Source organism: Siniperca chuatsi, linkage group LG15 (genome assembly GCF_020085105.1).
Source record: "Siniperca chuatsi isolate FFG_IHB_CAS linkage group LG15, ASM2008510v1, whole genome shotgun sequence".
In the NCBI taxonomy this organism is placed as follows: domain Eukaryota; kingdom Metazoa; phylum Chordata; class Actinopteri; order Centrarchiformes; family Sinipercidae; genus Siniperca; species Siniperca chuatsi.
Window position 1 is genome coordinate 6,032,814 of NC_058056.1, and position 20,334 is coordinate 6,053,147.

A 20,334-nucleotide genomic window follows, 5' to 3' on the forward strand; every position below is an offset into this window, starting at 1 on the left:
AGTGGTAAAGTGCACATACACACACTTACAGTGCTGATGCAAGTTTAGATGTAGTGCTTATGACTACATCCCCTCTGTGATTTTGGCCAATTACTGTTAATATCTCAGGTTAATTTGCTGCCCCGCTCTCTCCCTCGCCCCACACAACAGCAGACTAACCTAAAGTAGTGTTTCCCAAACCTCTATCAGAGCACGCACCCCCTGTCCAACATGTTTTCCATCCAACCCTGAATCACCACAACTGGCTCAAAAAGGATTTTATGAGCCATGCAGTTACATTCAACAAAGTGAGGAACACAATCTCATAATGTGTCATTATTATTCATCCAACTGTAAGATTGAGTACGACCTATATACAATTATGATTATTTTGGAAGTTATTCTCTATTGTTACTATAAGTCAGGTTAGGTGATGTAGAAATGTAGCAAATTTATTTTTTCAATTACTTTTCTTTTCTGGGGGAGGACCCCCAGGCCCCCACCAATTATGTATCTTTCCAAGTTTGCGCCCCCATTTTAAAACATAACCAGGCACCCATGGAAATACTTGTATTTTACATAGTCAGAAATTACTAATTGCTCTTTAAATAAACTGACAGTGCTGATGATCACTTTACTTGAATCAGCTTATTTGTTTATTTAAGCCAATATAAAAATGCCAAACATTTTAAAGCATACAACATCAGCTGTAATGCTTACATACACATTTTCAGCGACCAAACATACAGTAAAGTTACAAAAAACCCACAAATGCAATAACAGTAATAATCTTGTTCTTGTACTTTCTATGCAGCTGTGGGTACAATAAGCTAAGCTTCATATTATTTTCATTTGGTTTGTTTCATGATTGTGCTGAAAAATACACAAGTGCTATAAGTCTTCTCCCCCTTTGTTGATCTGGACCACAGTCTTTCCTCGAGCGTGACCCTTCTCCACCTTCTCGAAGGCATGAGGAACCTGGGAAAAGCTGAAGGTCTCCTCCACCACGGCCTGGATCTGATAGAGAGCAGATAGAGGAAGGCTGAGTATGTCATACAAGCCTTGTTTCTCAACTATTATGGATTACAGTATCAGTGAGGAAAGCAGTTTCCACTTGATGCATTTTCCTTCAGTGATTAAAACGGATCTTTTGTAGTGTGTACGGGGAAAGTTTCCATCATGCCAAATTCTCCAAAGTAAGCTAAGAATGTGGTCAACAAACAACAGAACAGAATGAGATTTCAAATATAGCTTCTTCCTACCAGCTTTTGTCTAGATGCTGCTCCATGTTCTTTATTTCAGACCATGTTTGTGCAGGAGCATGCTCAAGTGAGAAACATAATAAGATAGATAGAGGGGAGTTATCTTAGCATAAAGAGTGAGATAACCCTCAGCTCAACTGCATATTATATCACAATGTAATCTAACGCACTACAGGATCAGCCATTTTTTCATTTGTTGAAATGTCAAATGCATTCATGAAATCTAATGTACTGTATTGACCCATAGGCCTTGTACTGTTGTGACCCATGTCAAAGTCAAAGTCATTAACGTCTAATAATCTCCACGCCATACCCGAACATTTTTAACATGTATTTCTTATGAGAATGTAATATGTACCAGGGGTTAAAATTGGGATTTGTGAGGAAGGGAAGCCCTTGTCCAATGAGGCTATGGGGATATTTAGGGGTGGGGCGGTTTCCACAAACCACAGAAAAAATATTGTGATTCACCCTGTTGGAGCTCCCTGATGTGCACGCAGTGATAAAAGAAACTGGAGGAAACAGAAGTCAGTTCTTCATCAGTCCCTGAAAAGTTTAGAGAATACATCTGGTACCATACCTGTCCTGCATCCACCATTTCCCTTATTTCATCCAATGCAGGACCACTAGGTGCAAAGAATCCCCAGCGGTAGTGAACTCCTTTGACTAGGTGCTACAAGAAAACAGAACGAGAGAAAAGGCATGAAGACTAGCATAATCATAACTTGTGTAATTGTGTGCATAGCAGCAACTTTACTGTTGATAATGTTAACTTAACAATGGACGACAGTAAGGTCTGAAGCTGTCAGAAAGCTAGACGACAAGGCATGTTGAAGTGATGCTCCTTAAGTTAACAAGAACATGGCATGGGAATTTTGCCTTCTTACGTTTCCTTAAGAAATTCAGTCGTTTCTGAGCTTTCTTTACCAAGGTGGAGATGTGTGATGTCCATGACAGGTTCTCTGTGATGCTTTGATGTTCCCAGGAACCTAAAACTGTTCATCTGCTCCACCTCAGCTCCACTGATGTAGGCGGGTGTGTGTCTCCCCCCCCCATTTTCCTAAAATCAACGGTTGTTGCAGTAGGTTGTTCTCTGTGCACCACTCTGCAAGACTCTTAATTTCCTCTCGATATGAAGTCTCATCATTGTTTGCAATCCAGCCAATGATGGTAATGTCATCTGCAAACAGCACAACAGAGTTCTCTCCATGTCGGGGATTGTAGTCGTGGGTGTACAGGTGTACAGTGGAGGAGGTGTGCCCGCCAGTTTCTCAAAGCACTTCATCAGAATGGGGTGTCACAGGGCAGTGGTCGTTTAGATTAGACACTGTAGACTTTTTTTTTTTTTTTTTTTTTTTTTTTTTAGGTCAAGGATGATGGTGGCTGTCTTGAAGCAGGTGGGAACACTCTCCTGTGACAGTGTACATATGTTAAGAATGTCAGTAATAACATCAACTAGCTGGTTGGCACATGTTCTTAGTACACAGCCAGGGATGTTAGCAGGCCGAGCAGCTTTACTCATATTCACTCTCAGCAGGGATTTTCTCACATCCGCTGTGGATACTGACAGTGGCCGGTCCTCTGGAGGCGGAATAGACTTTACAGCTGACTCTTTATTTAAGAGATCAAAACAAGCATAAAATGTGTTTAGCTCATCTGGTAAAAGTGGCCTCACACATGATGGGGGTGCTCCTGCTTTTGTAGCCTGTGATGTTTTTGACTGCCTGCCACATCTTTAGTATTATTGGTGTTGAGGTCTCTCTCCAGTCTCTCCGCTGAGATGTCTCCACTTTGCCTCCTTTATGCCAACTTTCAGTCTTGCTCTGGTGGTGCTGTAAGCTTCCTTGTCACCTGACCGAAAGGCAGCTTTTTTGGCTCTGGACAGACCCTCACCTCTCCATTCATCCAGGCTTTCTGGTTGGGGAATGATTTTATTGTCTTTGTGATCACCACATCATCAACACATTTGTATGTATGATGTCACTGATGGTGTATTATATTCCTGTTATCATTATTATTATTATAACTTACTCTTCTCACCACTTATTTTACTAGCTTCCTACTTCACAGCATTCTACTTGACTTTATGGTCTGAATGCTGCTAGTTCCTGTCATTAAAGATAAATTAATAGTAGTGAGAACTCTAGGCCTATAGCCCTAGCTAGTGTATTTTCCAGTGTGTGTGAGAGAATTGTGATTGAAAGGTTAGAATTATTTGTCTTCATAAATGTTACTTAATCTTACTTTAAAGCAAGACTATGTAACTTTTAAAAGAGAAAATTACATATTGTTCCTGTTACAAATTAAAAAGTTGAATACATAAGAAATAAAATGTACCTTTGCTTAATTCAGTACAATCAGGGGTTTTGTCACTATAGTCTTACTTGATCTGGTGTGACCAGTAGCTTATGGTGGCTAATGTTAGTTTGCTGACTTTAGGACTCTTTTCTACTCGTGGTACTGTTACACTAAGTGTTATCATTTAGCATTATCCCATAGTTGCCTCTTGTGGCCACAGTGACCTATGATCAGCCAAAGTTACATAGGCTTTAAAAGCCAGACTGCACCATCACATCACATTTGAAATTCCACCAGGGTTATGTGTTTCTTAGATGTGTTTTAGGCTTTCAAACTTTCATAAAACTTGTGTTAGAGGAGTTCCTACATATCTGTTCAGAATTCCTGTGTATTTGTAGGCCTGTCAAACAATTCAAGCTAGATGGGGTTGAGCTGTATCAGACTTTTTTCCATCTCGATAATGGGGGTTAGGGTTGTATATTATCTTCATTCTTATTTGACCTGTATATGGATGACTTTTCTAGGTTGTTGAATGTTGACAAGTCAGTGATACTCTTTGGATATATATATCCAAAGAGTATCACGTGTGTCAGGTGGAGATGCAGCCCATTTTTCCTTAAGCCTTTAACAGCTGGGTAGGTTTCCCTGCAACTCAAGACAAAAGGAGAAATTAGTTAACTCAGTCTTTGTTATGTTTGACCCTGTGTGTGTGTGTGTGTGTGTGTGTGTGTGTGTGTGTGTGTGTGTGTGTGTGTGTGTGTGTGTGTAGGTTGTAGGGATTTTGAAATATAAAAGGAGTTACTTAACATGTTTCCTTCAGACCTATTTAGAAACCAGGACACTGTGACAGCCAAGCCAGCTGTCTGCGCTCTATTTTTCCTTTCTCTAACAAAGTACAGTGTGTGTGAGCGTGAGTGAACCAGGATGTGGGAGACCTGGAGGTATAGAGTATTTTTTGCTTCCTGTCTATAAACCCACAAGGCAGAGAGAGGGATTCTTAAAGGGGGGTATTATTCTGTTGTAAATGTATCTTTCCATATCAACTCTCAAACCAACACCTTGTCAATTCTGACTGAAAAATCCAGTCATTAATACTGAAAAAAATTAACTGGAAAAACACACTTCTGCTGCGTCACTCTGAATAATCTGTTTCAGATTTTAGTTCTGATCAGAGGGATAGTGTGGGTATTAATGAGAGACAATACTGTTGTAAATTAGATCCTCCCTGTGGGAGCACACCTCTCCTAGTCTTACTTATATTACATTGTCTGAAGCACATGCAGCTGTTACTAAAGTTTTAATCCTACATTTAAATGGTAGTGTGTAGCATGGAAAGCAACCCCCCAAAGATCTGCAAGTACAGTCTGTTTCATGTCATATCTCTTTCTGTCAACTTCGGGGGGCAAACCCTTCGGTTTAACATAGTCACATAACTCAACATTTTCAAAAAGAAAAGGCCAAGTTTCTCTGGGGTTGTCCTGGCCCATTATGATCCTCCATCCACACTCTTTTTCTTGAGTTTCAAGTTCATGAGTAATTTAAGTCCAGCTTTATTTGAAAGTAATGAGATAAGTTAGAGGGAGTCAGAAACAAAACTCAATTCTAACAGGAGTCTTATCCCTTATATTTTCTTATTGTCAACAAATCCCATGAAAAGACCAAAACCAATAATTGACTGATCCTGCTAACAAGTATTGTCTCTGTAGCCAAGCCCTGATATATTCATCCACGCCATAGTCAGTTGTTGGCCAAAAACTATCAACAAGACTAAGAGTCTAAAGCCATGCTAGCGGCTCTGTGAAGCTATCCTTCGACATAGTGCTACTTTGAGCAAAATGCTAACATCGGCATGCTAACATACTCACACGTTAACATGTTAATGTTAACATGCATGAGTTTTGCATGTTAGCACGCTAAAATTTACTAATTAACACTAATCACAAAGGATAGCTGAGGCTGATGTGAATAACATTAGTTTAAAAGGTATTTGGTCATAAACCACAGTGTTGGACAAATTCAAATTTTGACCTCACAGTAGCACTAGAGGAAAATGGTGCTAAATGAAAAGTAAGTAGGTTGACATTAATGGTCTGGGGACCAGCTGTTGAGATATTTCAATTTGGACCAAAGTGGTGGACCAACCAACAAACATTGCCATCCATTCAGCCATGTCACTAGCATGGCTAAAACACATCAGTGAGCCACACTGTTGTACTTGGTGACATGGTCCTTCATTACCAGGAACACGGCCACTTTATTTTGAACGAATCAAGGTTCAGGTGTTGTAAATACTTATTAGTGCACTAAATTTGTATTTATCCACAGCTGAAAATAGTCCCCAACAAATGCACTATTTACTCATATTTGAGCAATGCTTGTGAAATATTAAAGTGCTCAGCTGTTTGGAACTATATATTTGTGACCCATTTTGAAAGATTTACATCTTCAGTAGTAGCGTATGGGCTTGAGGCTGAGTACCACAGACTGGCTAGGGAAGGCAAAAAGCATTGAGAGACAGACTTACACATTGTTGGTTTTGGTCTTTCGATGGAATTTGTTGTAAATAAGAAAAATACAGAATAATGTCAGCCTTATACTTTAAAGTTATATAGCAAATGTACACCAAAATGCAATGGTGAAAACACAGTTGTTATGGCGAATTCTCACATCCGGCAGACACAGAGCAATATTAGTATTCATTTGGAGTTGTGTTTTCTGTCCACCTAATCAATGTAAATTCAATATTCTCCCTCCTTCTAGCTGTGTTTTGGTCTCAATCAACTGCTGAGAAAAATATGTGGTTCTTTAGCTGCTCAGTGCTCCACTATGTTCACCTGCTAGATGCTAACTTTGTCTGTCTGCCATTTGGTGCTGGGCAGGTAACATTGGTTATAAGCATAACCCCCAGTTCCCTTTCGGTTTTCGGTTGGTACAACACATCAGTATGGGGATTTAGCATCACACCACAAGACACCCCTGCGGATATACTGAGAAGATCCAGGCCCTGGCACAGCAGTAACAGTGATGTTAGCGACATTACTTTCCTGCTGAGAGCACAGACTGAGTGACATTCTTGGCTGTCACATCTAGGCAATAAAATGTCATGAATGTATGTGGAGAAGCCCAGCTCACAGCAGAACAGATGTCCTCCACCGAAACACCTTTAAAAAGAGCCCAAGACATGGCCATGGCCCTGGTGGAGAGAGCGTGCACCCCACTGGACATCTGTATGCCTTTAGAGGTGTAAGAATGCGGAATTGCTTCTACGCCCCAATGAGAGAGGCGTTGTTTGGAAAGTGCCTTCCCTTTAACAGGGTTGGTTAAGTAGACAAAAAGCTGGTGCGTTATCTGCATCTCCTGCATTCAGTCAATATACATGTGCAAAGCCCACACCGTGCATAGATTATGCAGGCGCTGTTGCTCAAGTTGCCCAGTGCAAATGGGGTGGTGAAAAGGACATCAGTTCAAAAGATAAGGCTTTATATGACAAGGCAGGCACTTTAGGGATGTATGCAAGATCAGGGCGCAACAGCGATAGGCATCGGTTGAAGGCTGCTATCCTCCGGGACGATAAGCAGGCCGGATTTTTTATTGAATCCAACTCCAGATCCAAATCCCAGATTCTGCAGGCGAGCTATTAGCCTGGATGTGTGGGTATAGGCCTGATGAGCTGAGTTCGCCAGTATCAACAAATCATCCAAGTAGTCGAGGAATCGTATTTCCTGACCTCTGATCGGTGCCAGCGCTGCCTCCAGGCATTTGATGAAAACACGAGGACGGCAGAACTTGGTATTCGTACGCCGTACCTTCATAAGCAAACCGCAGAATCAGTTTGTGTTTCAGCAGTATTGCTATGTGAAAATAGGTGTCCTTTAGGTCCACTGTAGTGCACCAATACTCTGGTCAAACTGATTGCATTACCTGGTGTAAAGTCAACATCCTGAACTTGAACCTTTTCAGGTATTTGTTTGAAGTCCTCAGGTCCAAGATAGGGTGGAGACCACAGTCCTTTATTGGCATGACGAAGTACTGGCTGTAAAATCCGCACTGAGCCTTGTGCATAGGGACAATACTTATAGCTTGTTTTTCTAGAAGAGAGTGGATTTCCTCTCTCAATACTGGGGCGAAGGATGGATGCGCTTTTGATACCACAATGCCTGTAAATAACGGAGGAAACTTCCTGAATTGGAGCCTATAGCTATGGACTATAGTTGCCATGATCCATTGAGATGCTGCCTGCCAAGAAGCCTTTCTTGCGGTCAGCCTGCCAGTATTACCATTTGTGGTACAACTAAGCCCTCTACTGGTGAGCCGTGTGCCGCATGAGGGAGTGAGAGTGGGGATGTGAGCATCCCTGGTTACTGGGAGGTATAGACTGTGTGTAGGAATGCCTGGGCATACTCGTCCACAGAGCCTCCTTTTGCTTCTTCCTCCGAACGCAGTGGCTCTGAATTGTGGGTGAAAAGTGGGTTTCACTGCATGGTTGAGACTTTTAGAGCGCTGTGTCTTGGGCAGCTCTGTGAGTGTTAGCCTCAGATGGCGCTGGGCGACCACTGCTTCCAACACAGAGGACCTAGTTAGGCTCCTCTCCCCCGACTTTGGTGCCCTCCTCAGAGAAACCTTCTGAAGTGGTGAGGGATAGCTCATCATCAGACAGCACACCCACTTTTACATTGTCCATAGAGAGAGTGAAGTCAACTGGGTCCTCCGCCATGCCCACTTATTCAGCAGCAGGGAGAATATAATCCATCTGTTACCCTCACAACTACCCTTTTCTGTCCTCGTAGTCCCCACTTTTGAGTTCCAAGTCCGCGGAGAAAGTGACCGCTTTGGACAACAGAGGGTCTCTGAGAGCAGCTCAGCTTCTCAACACCTTCGACAGGAACACCACACGTCTCTCCAGGACTGTCTTTCGGAGTCAGTTTCAACAGTGCACACAGGTCTCTGGGCTAGCAAGTGCAGCTTTCGCATGCAACATGCCAAGACACACCGGGCAAACATCGTGTGTATCCGTCTTGGAGAGGAAAACCCACAAGCACTCGGGCACGGGCGATACTTCCCAGTTTTGCTAGCTTTGCCAGCCCTGCTGGGAGAGCTTTTTTTCTTCTCTGGAGCCATTCCACTTAATGAGTTAGCGTGCTAAACAGACAAATTGTTATCGAACCAATGCTAAATAGGTGTGGGGATAGCAGGGAGTGTGGCTAGCTAGCAAGCTAAACAAGCACAATGCAGAAACAAGCCTTGATAGCGACGTCCTGGGTAGGGAGCTAGCTCACCCCCTGTCGGACAGTTAAATCGCTGGCAAAGGTTCTGCTGTAGTCAGGTTAAGCGGGGTGAAGTGCAAATAAATTGAGGAGGAGAGACTGTGCAGGGTATTTTGTAGCCCTAGGGGAAGGAGGAGCTTCCCCTTCCTTGCGACAGTCTCATTGGCCTTGACAGGCGTTTTGAGAGAGGTTCTTTAGGTTGGTCTCACAAGGATGCAATCCCCCATACTGATGTGTTGTACCGAGTGTACCGACCGAAAGGTAACAGCTGCCTGCTGGGCCAGCTAAAGATTATGAGCAAAGCCTTTTTTTAAACTTTCAAACTAATTGGAACAGTTTCCTTGTTACTTAGTAATGTATAGTAATGTAATAATTTGCACAAAGCTCTAATCACCAAAAAGTAAATATGTGCTCCATCCACAGAACTAGACAGAACTTTCCTTTAGAATTTATGGATACTATACATCTATAATACCTATAATTCTTCCCCAGGTAATCCCCGTAAAACATAATCCTAAATTACCCCAACTAACAAAAAATACTTAAACACTGCACCAAAGCGACACATGCTTGAGTTTGAGTTTGTACTGTGGATTGTGTGGTTAAGACTTCAGTGGAAAGAGGTGGTGACGGTAATGTAGAAATACACACCCACACACACAAGCCAAAAATGCACTGCATGCAAGCTTTGCTCTGCATGATGTTCACCACAGTCAGCACACAGACAGGATGCCATTAACACTGAATGTACAAAGTTCCAGGAGTGTGCGTGGGGGGGCCGGGGTTGTTTTATTCTAAATTTGTCCTGACTATAGCACTACATATACAGTGGTGTGCAAAAGTGTTTGCCCCCTTCCTGATATATTTTTTTGCATGTTTATCAAACTTAAATGTTTCAGATCATCAAACAAATTTAAATATTAGTCAAAGATAACACAAGTAAACACAAAATGCAGTTTTTAAATGAAGGTTGTTATTATTAAGGGAAAACAAAATCCAAACCTACAAGGCCCTGTGTGAAAAAGTGATTGCCCCCTAAACCTAATAACAACAACTGCAATCAAGCATTTGTGATAACTTGCAATGAGTCTTTTACAGCGCTGTGGAGGAATTTTGGCCCACTCATCTTTGCAGAATTGTTGTAATTCAGCCACATTGGAGGGTTTTCGAGCATGAACTAACTTTTTAAGGTCATGCCACAGCATCTCAATAGGATTCAGGTCAGGACTTTGACTAGGCCACTCCAAAGTCTGTCAGCCTCACTAGAATGCTGTATCAAATTCACATCTGAATCCATATAAGGTTTGGCTATTATGCAACAGATGTTGAATAAACATTCGCAAACGGTTTGCTCAACTTATCTCCACTAGGCCACTCCAAAGTCTTCATTTTGTTCTTCTTCAGCCATTCAGAGACCCCACAACAACATCCAAAGAACTGCAGGTCTCACTTGCCTCAGTTAAGGTCAGTATTCATGACTTCACCATAAGAAAGAGACTGGGCAAAAATGGCTGCATGGCAGAGTTCCAAGACGAAAACCACTACTGAGCAAAAAGAACATTAAGACTTGTCTCATTTTTGCCAGAAAACATCTTGATGATCCCCAAGACTTTTGGAAAAATACTCTGTGGACTGAGGAGACAAAAGTTGAACTTTTTCGAAGGTGTGTGTCCCATTACATCTGGCATAAAAGTAACACCGCATTTCAGAAAAAGAACTTCATACCAACCGTAAAATATGGTGGTGGTAGTGTGATGGTCTGGGGCTGTTTTGCTGCTTCAGGACCTGGAAGACTTGCTGTGATAAATGGAACCATGAATTCTGCTGTCTACCAAAAACTCCTGAAGCAGGACAATGATCCAAAACACACCAGCAAGTCCACCACTGAATGGCTGAAGAAGAACAAAATGAAGACTTTGGAGTGGCCTAGTGGAGATAAGTTGAGCAAACCGTTTGCGAATGTTTATTCAATATCTGTTGCATAATAGCCAAACCTTATATGGATTCAGATGTGAATTTGATACAGCATTCTAGTGAGGCTGACAGACTTTGGAGTGGCCTAGTCAAAGTCCTGACCTGAATCCTATTGAGATGCTGTGGCATGACCTTAAAAAGGCAGTTCATGCTCGAAAACCCTCCAATGTGGCTGAATTACAACAATTCTGCAAAGATGAGTGGGCCAAAATTCCTCCAAAGCGCTGTAAAAGACTCATTGCAAGTTATCACAAATGCTTGATTGCAGTTGTTGCAGATAAGGATGGCCCAACCAGTTATTAGGTTTAGGGGGCAAGGTTTGGATTTTGTTTTCCCTTAATAATAACAACCTTCATTTAAAAACTGCATTTTGTGTTTACTTGTGTTATCTTTGACTAACATTTAAATTTGTTTGATGATCTGAAACATTTAAGTTTGACAAACATGCAAAAAAATAAGAAATCAGGAAGGGGTCAAACACTTTTGCACACCACTGTATGTACTGCACATGCATTAATGAAGATATAGTTCAGGAAGGATGTTTTAACCTCAGTTACACTGGCAACTGAGACTGACTACGAAACTCTGTAGTCATAGTAACTAGAAAGATATCATGACATCTGTGGTATTGGCAATGGACAGTTTCCTTCCTTATTTTAAAAGAAATGAGCTATTATTTGGACCAGATTATCAGACTATGTGTTGTTTGTGTTGGATGTTTATCCACCTGCTTGTTTATTAACACACTCTAGTTCCACCAATAAAGCCAACTGTAAAAAATCTGATTGCTCTCTGTATGGGGACCTGGAAGAAATATGCAGTGGCTGTGGGTACTCAAAAACTGACTTTGCAAAAGCAGCGTTTACTATTAATTTTAAAGAATTTTGCAAGTAAAGAGATTATTTCTCAGGAGGGAGCTGATAGCACAATGTAATATATCAGTTACACCAGTGTAATTGCCCAAAACATTATACATACATTAATGCTTAAATTCCATACTTGCCTATTATGTGAACAAAAGTTTAAAATAATGTCATGGCATTGCTACTGTGAACAATGGAAGCTGCTTCCTTTTTTGCTCATGTTACAAAATAAATATGTAAAAGGGCTCAAGGCATTATGGATACACCACTGTCCATGTAGTGTTTCTTAGTGTATGTTTGTTTAATGCTACAGCGAACAAAGATATTTCAGGCAATAGCGTGCTTCCAACTTTGTGACCACTGTTTGGAGAGGGCCCTTTCTTGTTAAAACACAACAATTACCAATTCCACAAACAAAGTCCACCAAGGAATAGAACTGAATCATCTGATGATGCTGTGATGTTTCTTTTTGCAGGGAAATTCTTAGACCGAGACTGCTGATTAAGTTGGTCCAACTATTTTATTCCTGGCATGGTATAATAAAGAGAAATAAGTACAAACCAATAAATCTCTGTTGAATTATATGTTAATACTCCTATTCCTCACTACACCTACTAGCAGCACTATATAGCATTCATGCATCCTTGCATAATGCACAATGTGATCAACACGTTGCATTTGGATCAATTCAGGTTAAGGGGCACAACCAGTGTAGTAAAGAGCCATTCTTCAACAAATATGTTATTAATCAAACTGCATCCATGTTATTCTACCATTACCTTAACGGCCTTGATGGCCATTGTGGCCGCTGTCTGTATCATGCCATCAGCAATGCCCAGCCTGTCAGTGTTCTGGAGAAACGGTGTTACAAGGGTGACATATTTGGCACCACTCCAAGGCTTAAGCAGATTCAGCGCCCAACGCTCTGTGTCCCCCCCAACATTGTCCAGGATCAGGTCAAATCTTGAGGTGGAGAGGGGTAGGGTTGGTGAAAACAAGAGACACAAGCAAAGATACATACGTGTGGGGTCATTCTGCATAAAAGACAAAGTAAATGAAAGGGAGAATTTGTAGGTGTGGGAAGAAAAGGATGATTGGGCAGATAACAGAAATGGAGAGTGTGATTAAGTTCGCTAGAAAATTAAAGGACTCGGTTTTCCCACACTAATGAGCTGACTGCAGCTAGAGGAGCTGGGTTGTCATGGTAACAAGGGCAAGTCACTGATACATACACACACCAACTCCAATTAAGTACTAACATGAATAAAAAATGACTCTAGATGTGTGTGTGTGTGTGGGATTCTCTCACTTCTCCAGTGTACTGAGTGGCTCCTCAACAGGTCCAGCAGTGTAGTCCACCACATGGTCTGCCCCCAGGCCCCTTACAAACCTCTCTGCATTCTGGGAGCAGGTAACAGTCACATGGGCTCCCCAGGCCTTCAGCATCTGGACACAAATGATAGTATCAGTTCCATCTTTAAAGGGACAGTTCACCCCAAAATCAAAAATACATATTTTTCCTCTTACCTGTAGTGTTATTTATCCATCTAGATTGTTTTGGTGTGAGTTGGCGAGTTTTGGAGATATCGGCCGTAGAGATGTCGGCACTTTTTGAATATAATGGGACTATATGGCACTCGGCTTGTGGTGCTCAAAGCGCCAAAAAAAAAATACATTTGAAAAACTCTACAGCAATGTATCTTTCCAGAAATCATGACCCGGTTACTCAAGATAATCCACAGCATTTGTTGTGAGCAGTTTCATGTAGGGGCTATTTTCTTTCTACCGATAGTTCCTATATGAAACTGCTCACAACAAGGTCTGTGAGTTATCTTGAGTGTGAGAAACACACAAAAGTGTGTCAAAATTGCAAAATTTTCACAGTAATTTGTATCATTTACGTTGTAACTACAAAACAAATATACGTTTGGGTTATTGTAGGTTGCAGAATCTTACCCAATGTTTGAGAAGCACAGAGAATGTATAATTAATGAGATCAAGTGTTAGGTCTGTGTAATGTGAGCTACAGTATTTAGGTCACCAAGCAAGGTGCGTGGCAAAGTCTCACACCTGACAGGACAAACAGACTTTTTATAACACCACTCTGTGTTTTTGTTTATTTTTACACTGCTGTCATAGAGTATGGGTGAACATATTATTTTTTGTATTAAAGCAGGCTGTTTGTAGCCCAAAGCACTTTAAAATGTTACATCATGATATAATGTATAAAATATGCAGCTTAGCTATCATCATCCTCCTCTTCATCCATACCTGTATAGCAAATGTTCCCACTCCCCCGGATCCTCCAAGGATCAAAATCCTGTGGGGAAGAGGAAAAGCAGACTTGTACAATGAATGTGCCAATAATGTTTTCTACACTATTGTTGCACAGACTCTCCCTCATTAGGATTCATGTCAAATGCATTCTGGGCTTTAGCGTGTCAAGTTCACTGCAGTGCAAGGGAGCGTCTGAGCCGCTGCCAGAGAGCACATCACCCAGAGGCTCATTAGGGAGCGGGCTAACAGGGGCTAAGCCTAGAAGGAACGGAACACAGAGTGGAATAATTGGCTAGATCAAAGACAGGGAGCTTCTTTGGGGTGGACAGGGATTAACAACAAGTGGAAATGGTGTGTGTGTGTGTGTGTGTGTGTGTATGTGTGTGTGTAGCGCTGTGGCTGTGTTTGTCCACCTTCCCTCACCGCTTCTTGTTACAGTTGTCCTTACTGAGCCCACCGGTGTTGACCAACGCCGACCAGGCAGTGGTTGCTACATAGGGAATGGCTGCTGCCTCTTTGTGGCTCAGTGACTTTGGTTTGTGGGATACCTGAGCACAACACACATTCATAATAATAGCAGTTACCACTGCCTCAACATGTTTGCTGAGTCATTATGAAAAAGCATCTGAATGCCAGCATAAATGTGCCAGATTTAGCTGATCTTCGCATACTTAATTAGTTGGTTTTTCATTTGCATGCTGCAGTAATAAGCAGCAAGAGGTAGGCTGCCTTTTAACTTCAGAAAAGAAGAAGAATAACATTCAAACGCTGATGTTGCAACTGATCAAGTGCATCACTGAAACAAACCACAATCAACAGAGGGAAGAGGAAACTAATACACAGAACTGATACTGATGAAGTCATAAACGTCCACAGAGATAGAAGCAAACCTCATCGCTGAATTAAGAAAGTCGCTGCAGAGCGAACAAGGCAAAGCAACAATGTAGTCCATCAGATGAACAATACCTCATTGGCACTCAGCACCACAAACTCAGCCAAGCTGCCCTGCTTCCATGGTGGGATAGCTGCCCACACCTGAGGGAGACACACAGCAACACAACACTCATTAACCACAGACAAAAATAACTGTGTGTCTACTTTTCTATACAGTTCATTCATAATTGTTTAGTATGATGAGATACTGCATCAAACCTCTTCTCAAAAGTAGCGCATGAGCAATGTCACACAATGAGTAACTCTCTATTTTAGTGCTGCCGTAGTCAACAAATGTGTGGTGACCAAAAGGCAGTATATGACTTCTAAAAACAGGCCTATTTAAAGCCCCAGTTTGCCTTTACACAAACCCACACACATTCAGACATCAAATGGTAAATGCACTGTACTTATATTCTTATAGCCTTTCCAGTCTTTCTAACTACTCAAAGCGCTGCAACTCATCAAGGTCATTAATCATTAATCAGGTCATTAAAATTAAGGTAATAATTTATGATCTAAATCATATCTGAGATTAAAACTCAGGGTTGTAAACTGAAATGAAAACGAGAATAATAATTATAAAGGAATTGGGAGGTGACTGAGGACAGTTGAGGATGAATTGAAAAAGCCAACAAGAACTGAAACTCATTCAAAAAAGGAGTAAGAAAGTACATAGGTTCATAAGTTTGCTGTGAATTAGAGCTGCAAATCACGGTTAGTTTCATTATAAATGAATCAGCCAATCATTTTCTCAGTTTATCGAACAATCGCTTGCTCCATAAAATACTACAAAACAGTGCAAAATGCCCACTCCCAAATTTTATATTTGATGTGTTTTCTGATTCTGACCATCTAGCCTGAAAAACAAAAAGGACCACAAACAAAGTTCTTCATTTATTAGAAAGATTTTCCTTTTCATGATCTGTTATTTCCCTGATTAACTTTTATTATGTATACAATTAAAGTCAGAGAGCGTGGGAGACTGTCTGTCAGCAAGAAACACTTTTTACATCATTTATCGTCATCATTTCCATTCAGTCACAAGTGAGGCTGATAATTCCTGATAAGAGTCGCGTTTGATAGGAGTTACATCATTTCAATTTTCCCTGAAACATTCAGCCTAATAAATAATTGTTGTTCAAAGGACACCTTAGTCATATTGTGAGTTATTCAATAATGAATTCACAATCAGAATATCAATAAATACAGATGCAAATAATGAATAAATAATATAAACGCCAGTAGAAAGGATTCCTGTGCCTCTGAGCAGGACACAGTATGCAGTGTGAAGGTGTTTGTTAAACGGTGAAACAGGCTGCTGCTCTGGCAGTGATAACTGTGTGCCTTTATTAGTATTAGCACAGTGCACATGTGTGCAGACACAAGCTCCATCAAAAGTCTCTACAGCTGTTGAAAGCCGACTGACAGCTGATCCAGCTGTGATCAGCTGCCGCCGTCATCAGAAACGTCGCTTCACGTGACGCTTCAGAGGAAAGGACGTCTCACTTCTCTTAGAACACATTTCCTCGTTTCTTCTCTCCTCGCATGGAAGCAAGTGAGGGAAACGTGGATGCAACTGAGAGATTTCCCTATGCCCTATCCTCTGTTTAATGTAATACTTGTCTCACTGTGTGTGTGTGTGTGTGTGTGTGTGTGTGTGTGTGTGTTATGTCATGTCTGTCTATGTTAAACCACCTGTTGTGTTTTGTCTTGCTTCACCAATATAAAAAAAAAAGCTGGAACCACCAAGTAATGGCATTAAAAAAATGTAAAATTAAGAATTCGTTGTTTAATTAAATTAAATTAATTTAATTAATGTTGACTGACTTTTGTCATTTGACTTCTGTCAACTGACAAATCAATTAATCAATAAATCAGCTAATCGTTGCAACTCTACAATGTATTCTCTTCTTCTTTTCCTTTCGGCTGTTCCCTTTCAGGGGTCGCCACAGCGAATCATGTGCCTCCATCTAACCCTGTCCTCTGCATCCTCTTCACTCACACCAATTAACTTCATGTCTTCGTCTTTGACCAACAGTAGTCCAATTTCCACCGGTACCCTGCAGGTCAACAGCACCGGTGGCGGTCGTTGTTAACCCGGGCCCCGACCGATCCGGTATGGAAGTCATTTTCACGATTCGCATTTTTAATTTGGCATGTGTTTTACGTCGGATGCCCTTCCTGACACAACCCTCTGCATTTATCCAGACTTGGGACTGGCACAAGAAGACACTGGCTTGTGCCCCCTTGCGGTTGCATTTCTACAATGTATTCTGTTTTTTTTTTTTTATATATTAAAAACACACCAAACTAGGAAACAGCAGTAGTGATCAGTTGAATCCTGTTTCATTTTGCCACACTGGTTTAATAAGACTCAACAGCATGTCACGGCTTGCTGCAAGAGCCTATTCTACCTCAAAGGTTCTTTTGGGCTGAGATATGGAAAGGATTCGAGTCATGTCATGTTTCTAAGCTAGGCTGAAATGACGGTGCATAATCCATTGTGACAAAGCGTACACTGTGGCCAGGAATGGATGAACTAGGTCATCCACGCTTCTCAGGTACACATTAGGCTCAGTTGGCATTGCAGAGCCTAATGTTAGCCAAGAAAACTCTCCCACACTATTACACCACCAGCTGCCTGCACCATTGACATACTTACACTGTTTCTGCCATCAATATGCGGAATCAGAAATCAGGATTCATCAGCACAGGATTATGTGTTTTCACTGTTTAGTGATGTGTCTGATGATTCTTGTCTATCTTGTCTAATCTGTCTTTCCACAAGGTGTTTGCTAGCGCAGCTAGATTTGTTTGTTTACAGCACCCTGACTACACACTTTGCACTCGGAACCCATCAGCTATCGTCTCACAATGATTTAGCCTCTGGGGGCAACGGCCAATGTTTCTGGGCAGATACCCTATTGTCTGACGACGATTTGAATGCAGATACATTTTTAAAAAGCTAATAAAAAAGCGGGTTCCGAGATTGATCAAAAGCTAAATTGTCGTCAGACGATAGCCGATGGGTTCCGAGATTGCATTTCGGCCAATGCGTTCCGGCCTCTTTTGCTCTCCACATGGACTGTTTACCTGCATGCAACCAAAGCCCGCTCAAACGTGATTGGTCAATACTACTCGGACTACAAACGGACTACAAAGGGAAAGCAGAGCGCCTCTCTCAAAATCTTGTCCCTTGCCTACAGCTTCTGCATTCATATGCAGATATCTGTTTATAGAGATGAATTCATACATTACTCACTGTGTGCAGAAATCAATTGTTTCAGTAAACGGGGGGGGGGGGCTACCTGTATGTCTAATGAAGTGGTTACTGAGTGTACATGCACACACTTTCTCATCTGCTTCGTTTACCTCATCCCTTTCTCTGAAATACTTCACATCCAGGCCGCACTCCATGATAACCCCAGACACATCCCTTCCCAGGATGAGAGGGAACTCGCTGCCTGACTGCTTGATATTCAGAGGGTCTCTCTTCATAGACAGTGTTGCAGCACCATAGCCACCTGAGAGGGAGAGAGTTTCTGATTACAACCAGATTATTTTCTCAATTAATCGGTTAGGGGTTAAGGTTATTGCTTGATCTATAGAATGTTAGATAATAGTGAAATAAATACCCATCAAAAATCCTAGGTGTTGTCTTCAGATTGTTTATTTGCAACCAACAGTTCTAACCCCCAAACTATTCCATTTACTCTCTCATAAGACAAAGGAAAGAAGCAAATCCCCACACCTGAGAAGCTGGAACTAATGAAATTTGTTAGCCATGCTAGCGGCGTGGCTCTAGAGCTGACAATGTCGCTCTGTCGGTCACTACTTTGGTCCAAACCAAAATTTCACGGCGACTATTGGACGGTTTGCCATGAAATTTGGTACAGACATTCATGGTCCCCAGAGGATGAATTATAATAGCTTTGGTGATTCCCTGACGTTTCCTTTAGCGCCATCATCAGGTCAAAAGTTCCCTTTGTCCAATACTTTTTATGACCAAATGCCTGCAAATGCCTTCCCATCAGCCTCAGCTGTACTTTGTGTTTGGTGGATTAAGTCCAAAATCTGGATTAAGGTCTATGGCAGTCTTAAAACTAATAGTAAGCAATATATTAACCGTATTCAGCATTGTGGGTCCCAGAATCGGTCAGAAATTTTTAAAAGGTTTGTCTGGTCAGGGGATGAGGAGGCAGGTAGTAGGTTGCTTAGACAATGATGATGACGACAATGATTCAAGGGAAACTTGTGAGAACGGGTACTATCTATAAATCATTGTATGAATTTAATAAAATAGGAAGTGAAGTAGGAGACATCTTGTGTCCAGCAGTTAAACTTGAACAGCAGAAAAATGAAAAATATTTGTATATTCATAGATTCTGGATTTTTCTATGTGGGAGAAGGATCTCAAAACAGCACTGGGTTTTGCAAAAGATCAGATCAGCTTCATGCTGTTGTATTCATGTTAGTCATCCTTATATGACGACAAACATGCATGTAAGGCAGGAACAAAATAACACCTTCCATAATGTAACAATCAAATTGCAATCCTATGGTGAAACGTTCCACTTTCCACTAAGCAACCTCAAAAACTATCACTGCTTTGTGTGGGGGAAGGGCAGAGGGCTGCATCATTCAAACATATAACCACAGGAAACATCAGCTGAACAGTCTCAGACTCTGTATCGTCACTGTTTATGTATTTTGCTCACAAAGATTAAAAGAATACCTCCAATTCTATTTTTAATCTTGGATATGCAGTCACTTATGGATTTATTTGATGAATTCATTGCCATTATTGTATAATAGAGTCTCTTAATACTTTTCTTAATCTCAGCCTGCAGGTTAAAATCTGATGCCACTTTAAACACACTCACACACTCACTCACCTCTCATGCTGACATCAAGTGGGTTCAGTCCTGCTGCAAACACTTTGACAATGACCTCATTGGGGTAGTTGATGACGGGGAAACTGGCATTTTTAGTGAACCGTAACACATCATTGCTCCCATATTTATCAATAACCCAGGCAGGCATGATAGTCATGCAGATTTTGGTAGTACTGAACAGTCTAGTCTGGCTGCCATGCCAGGAAACTGATGTGTTTACACTTGGTGATTTACTAAGGTGAAACAACCACCTACTGTACACTAAGTGCCTAACAGAAGTCATCTTCCAACGCTTAAAAGCTTTAAAATGGTCAAATACAATTGTGCAACTGTAAATTAGCAGTGCTTTTAATCCCTGACACAGACAGGAATCATTCAAACTGTACAGCCAGTATGCTAAATTAGAGTAAATCACTTATTAATGTTCTTTATATGCAAAGACTGCCTTCTGACTATAAACATGTTCTTCTTATATAAACATCTCTAACTAGTCATTTCGATAAATGCAATAATTCCAAAGTTAATGATCATTTTAAATCAACGTCCTCTTCAGTAACATGCCACTTCCTCGACGTCTTGGACGGTG

General features: G+C 41.3%; 1 protein-coding gene across 1 annotated transcript; it reads right to left on the minus strand.

Moving 5' to 3' along the window:
* Positions 1–612: 612 nt before the first annotated feature.
* rtn4ip1 (reticulon 4 interacting protein 1) lies at positions 613–20,332 on the minus strand. Its single transcript, XM_044165629.1, has 9 exons — positions 19,749–20,332; positions 18,226–18,377; positions 14,884–14,952; positions 14,341–14,465; positions 13,912–13,960; positions 12,950–13,086; positions 12,420–12,603; positions 1,822–1,914; positions 613–996 (listed from the first exon to the last, which is right to left on the minus strand). Exons 1-9 carry the CDS (start codon positions 20,029–20,031, stop codon positions 871–873), a joined length of 1,218 nt encoding a protein of 405 aa, XP_044021564.1. The 5' UTR covers positions 20,032–20,332; the 3' UTR covers positions 613–870.
* Between the last annotated feature and the right edge of the window lie 2 nt (positions 20,333–20,334).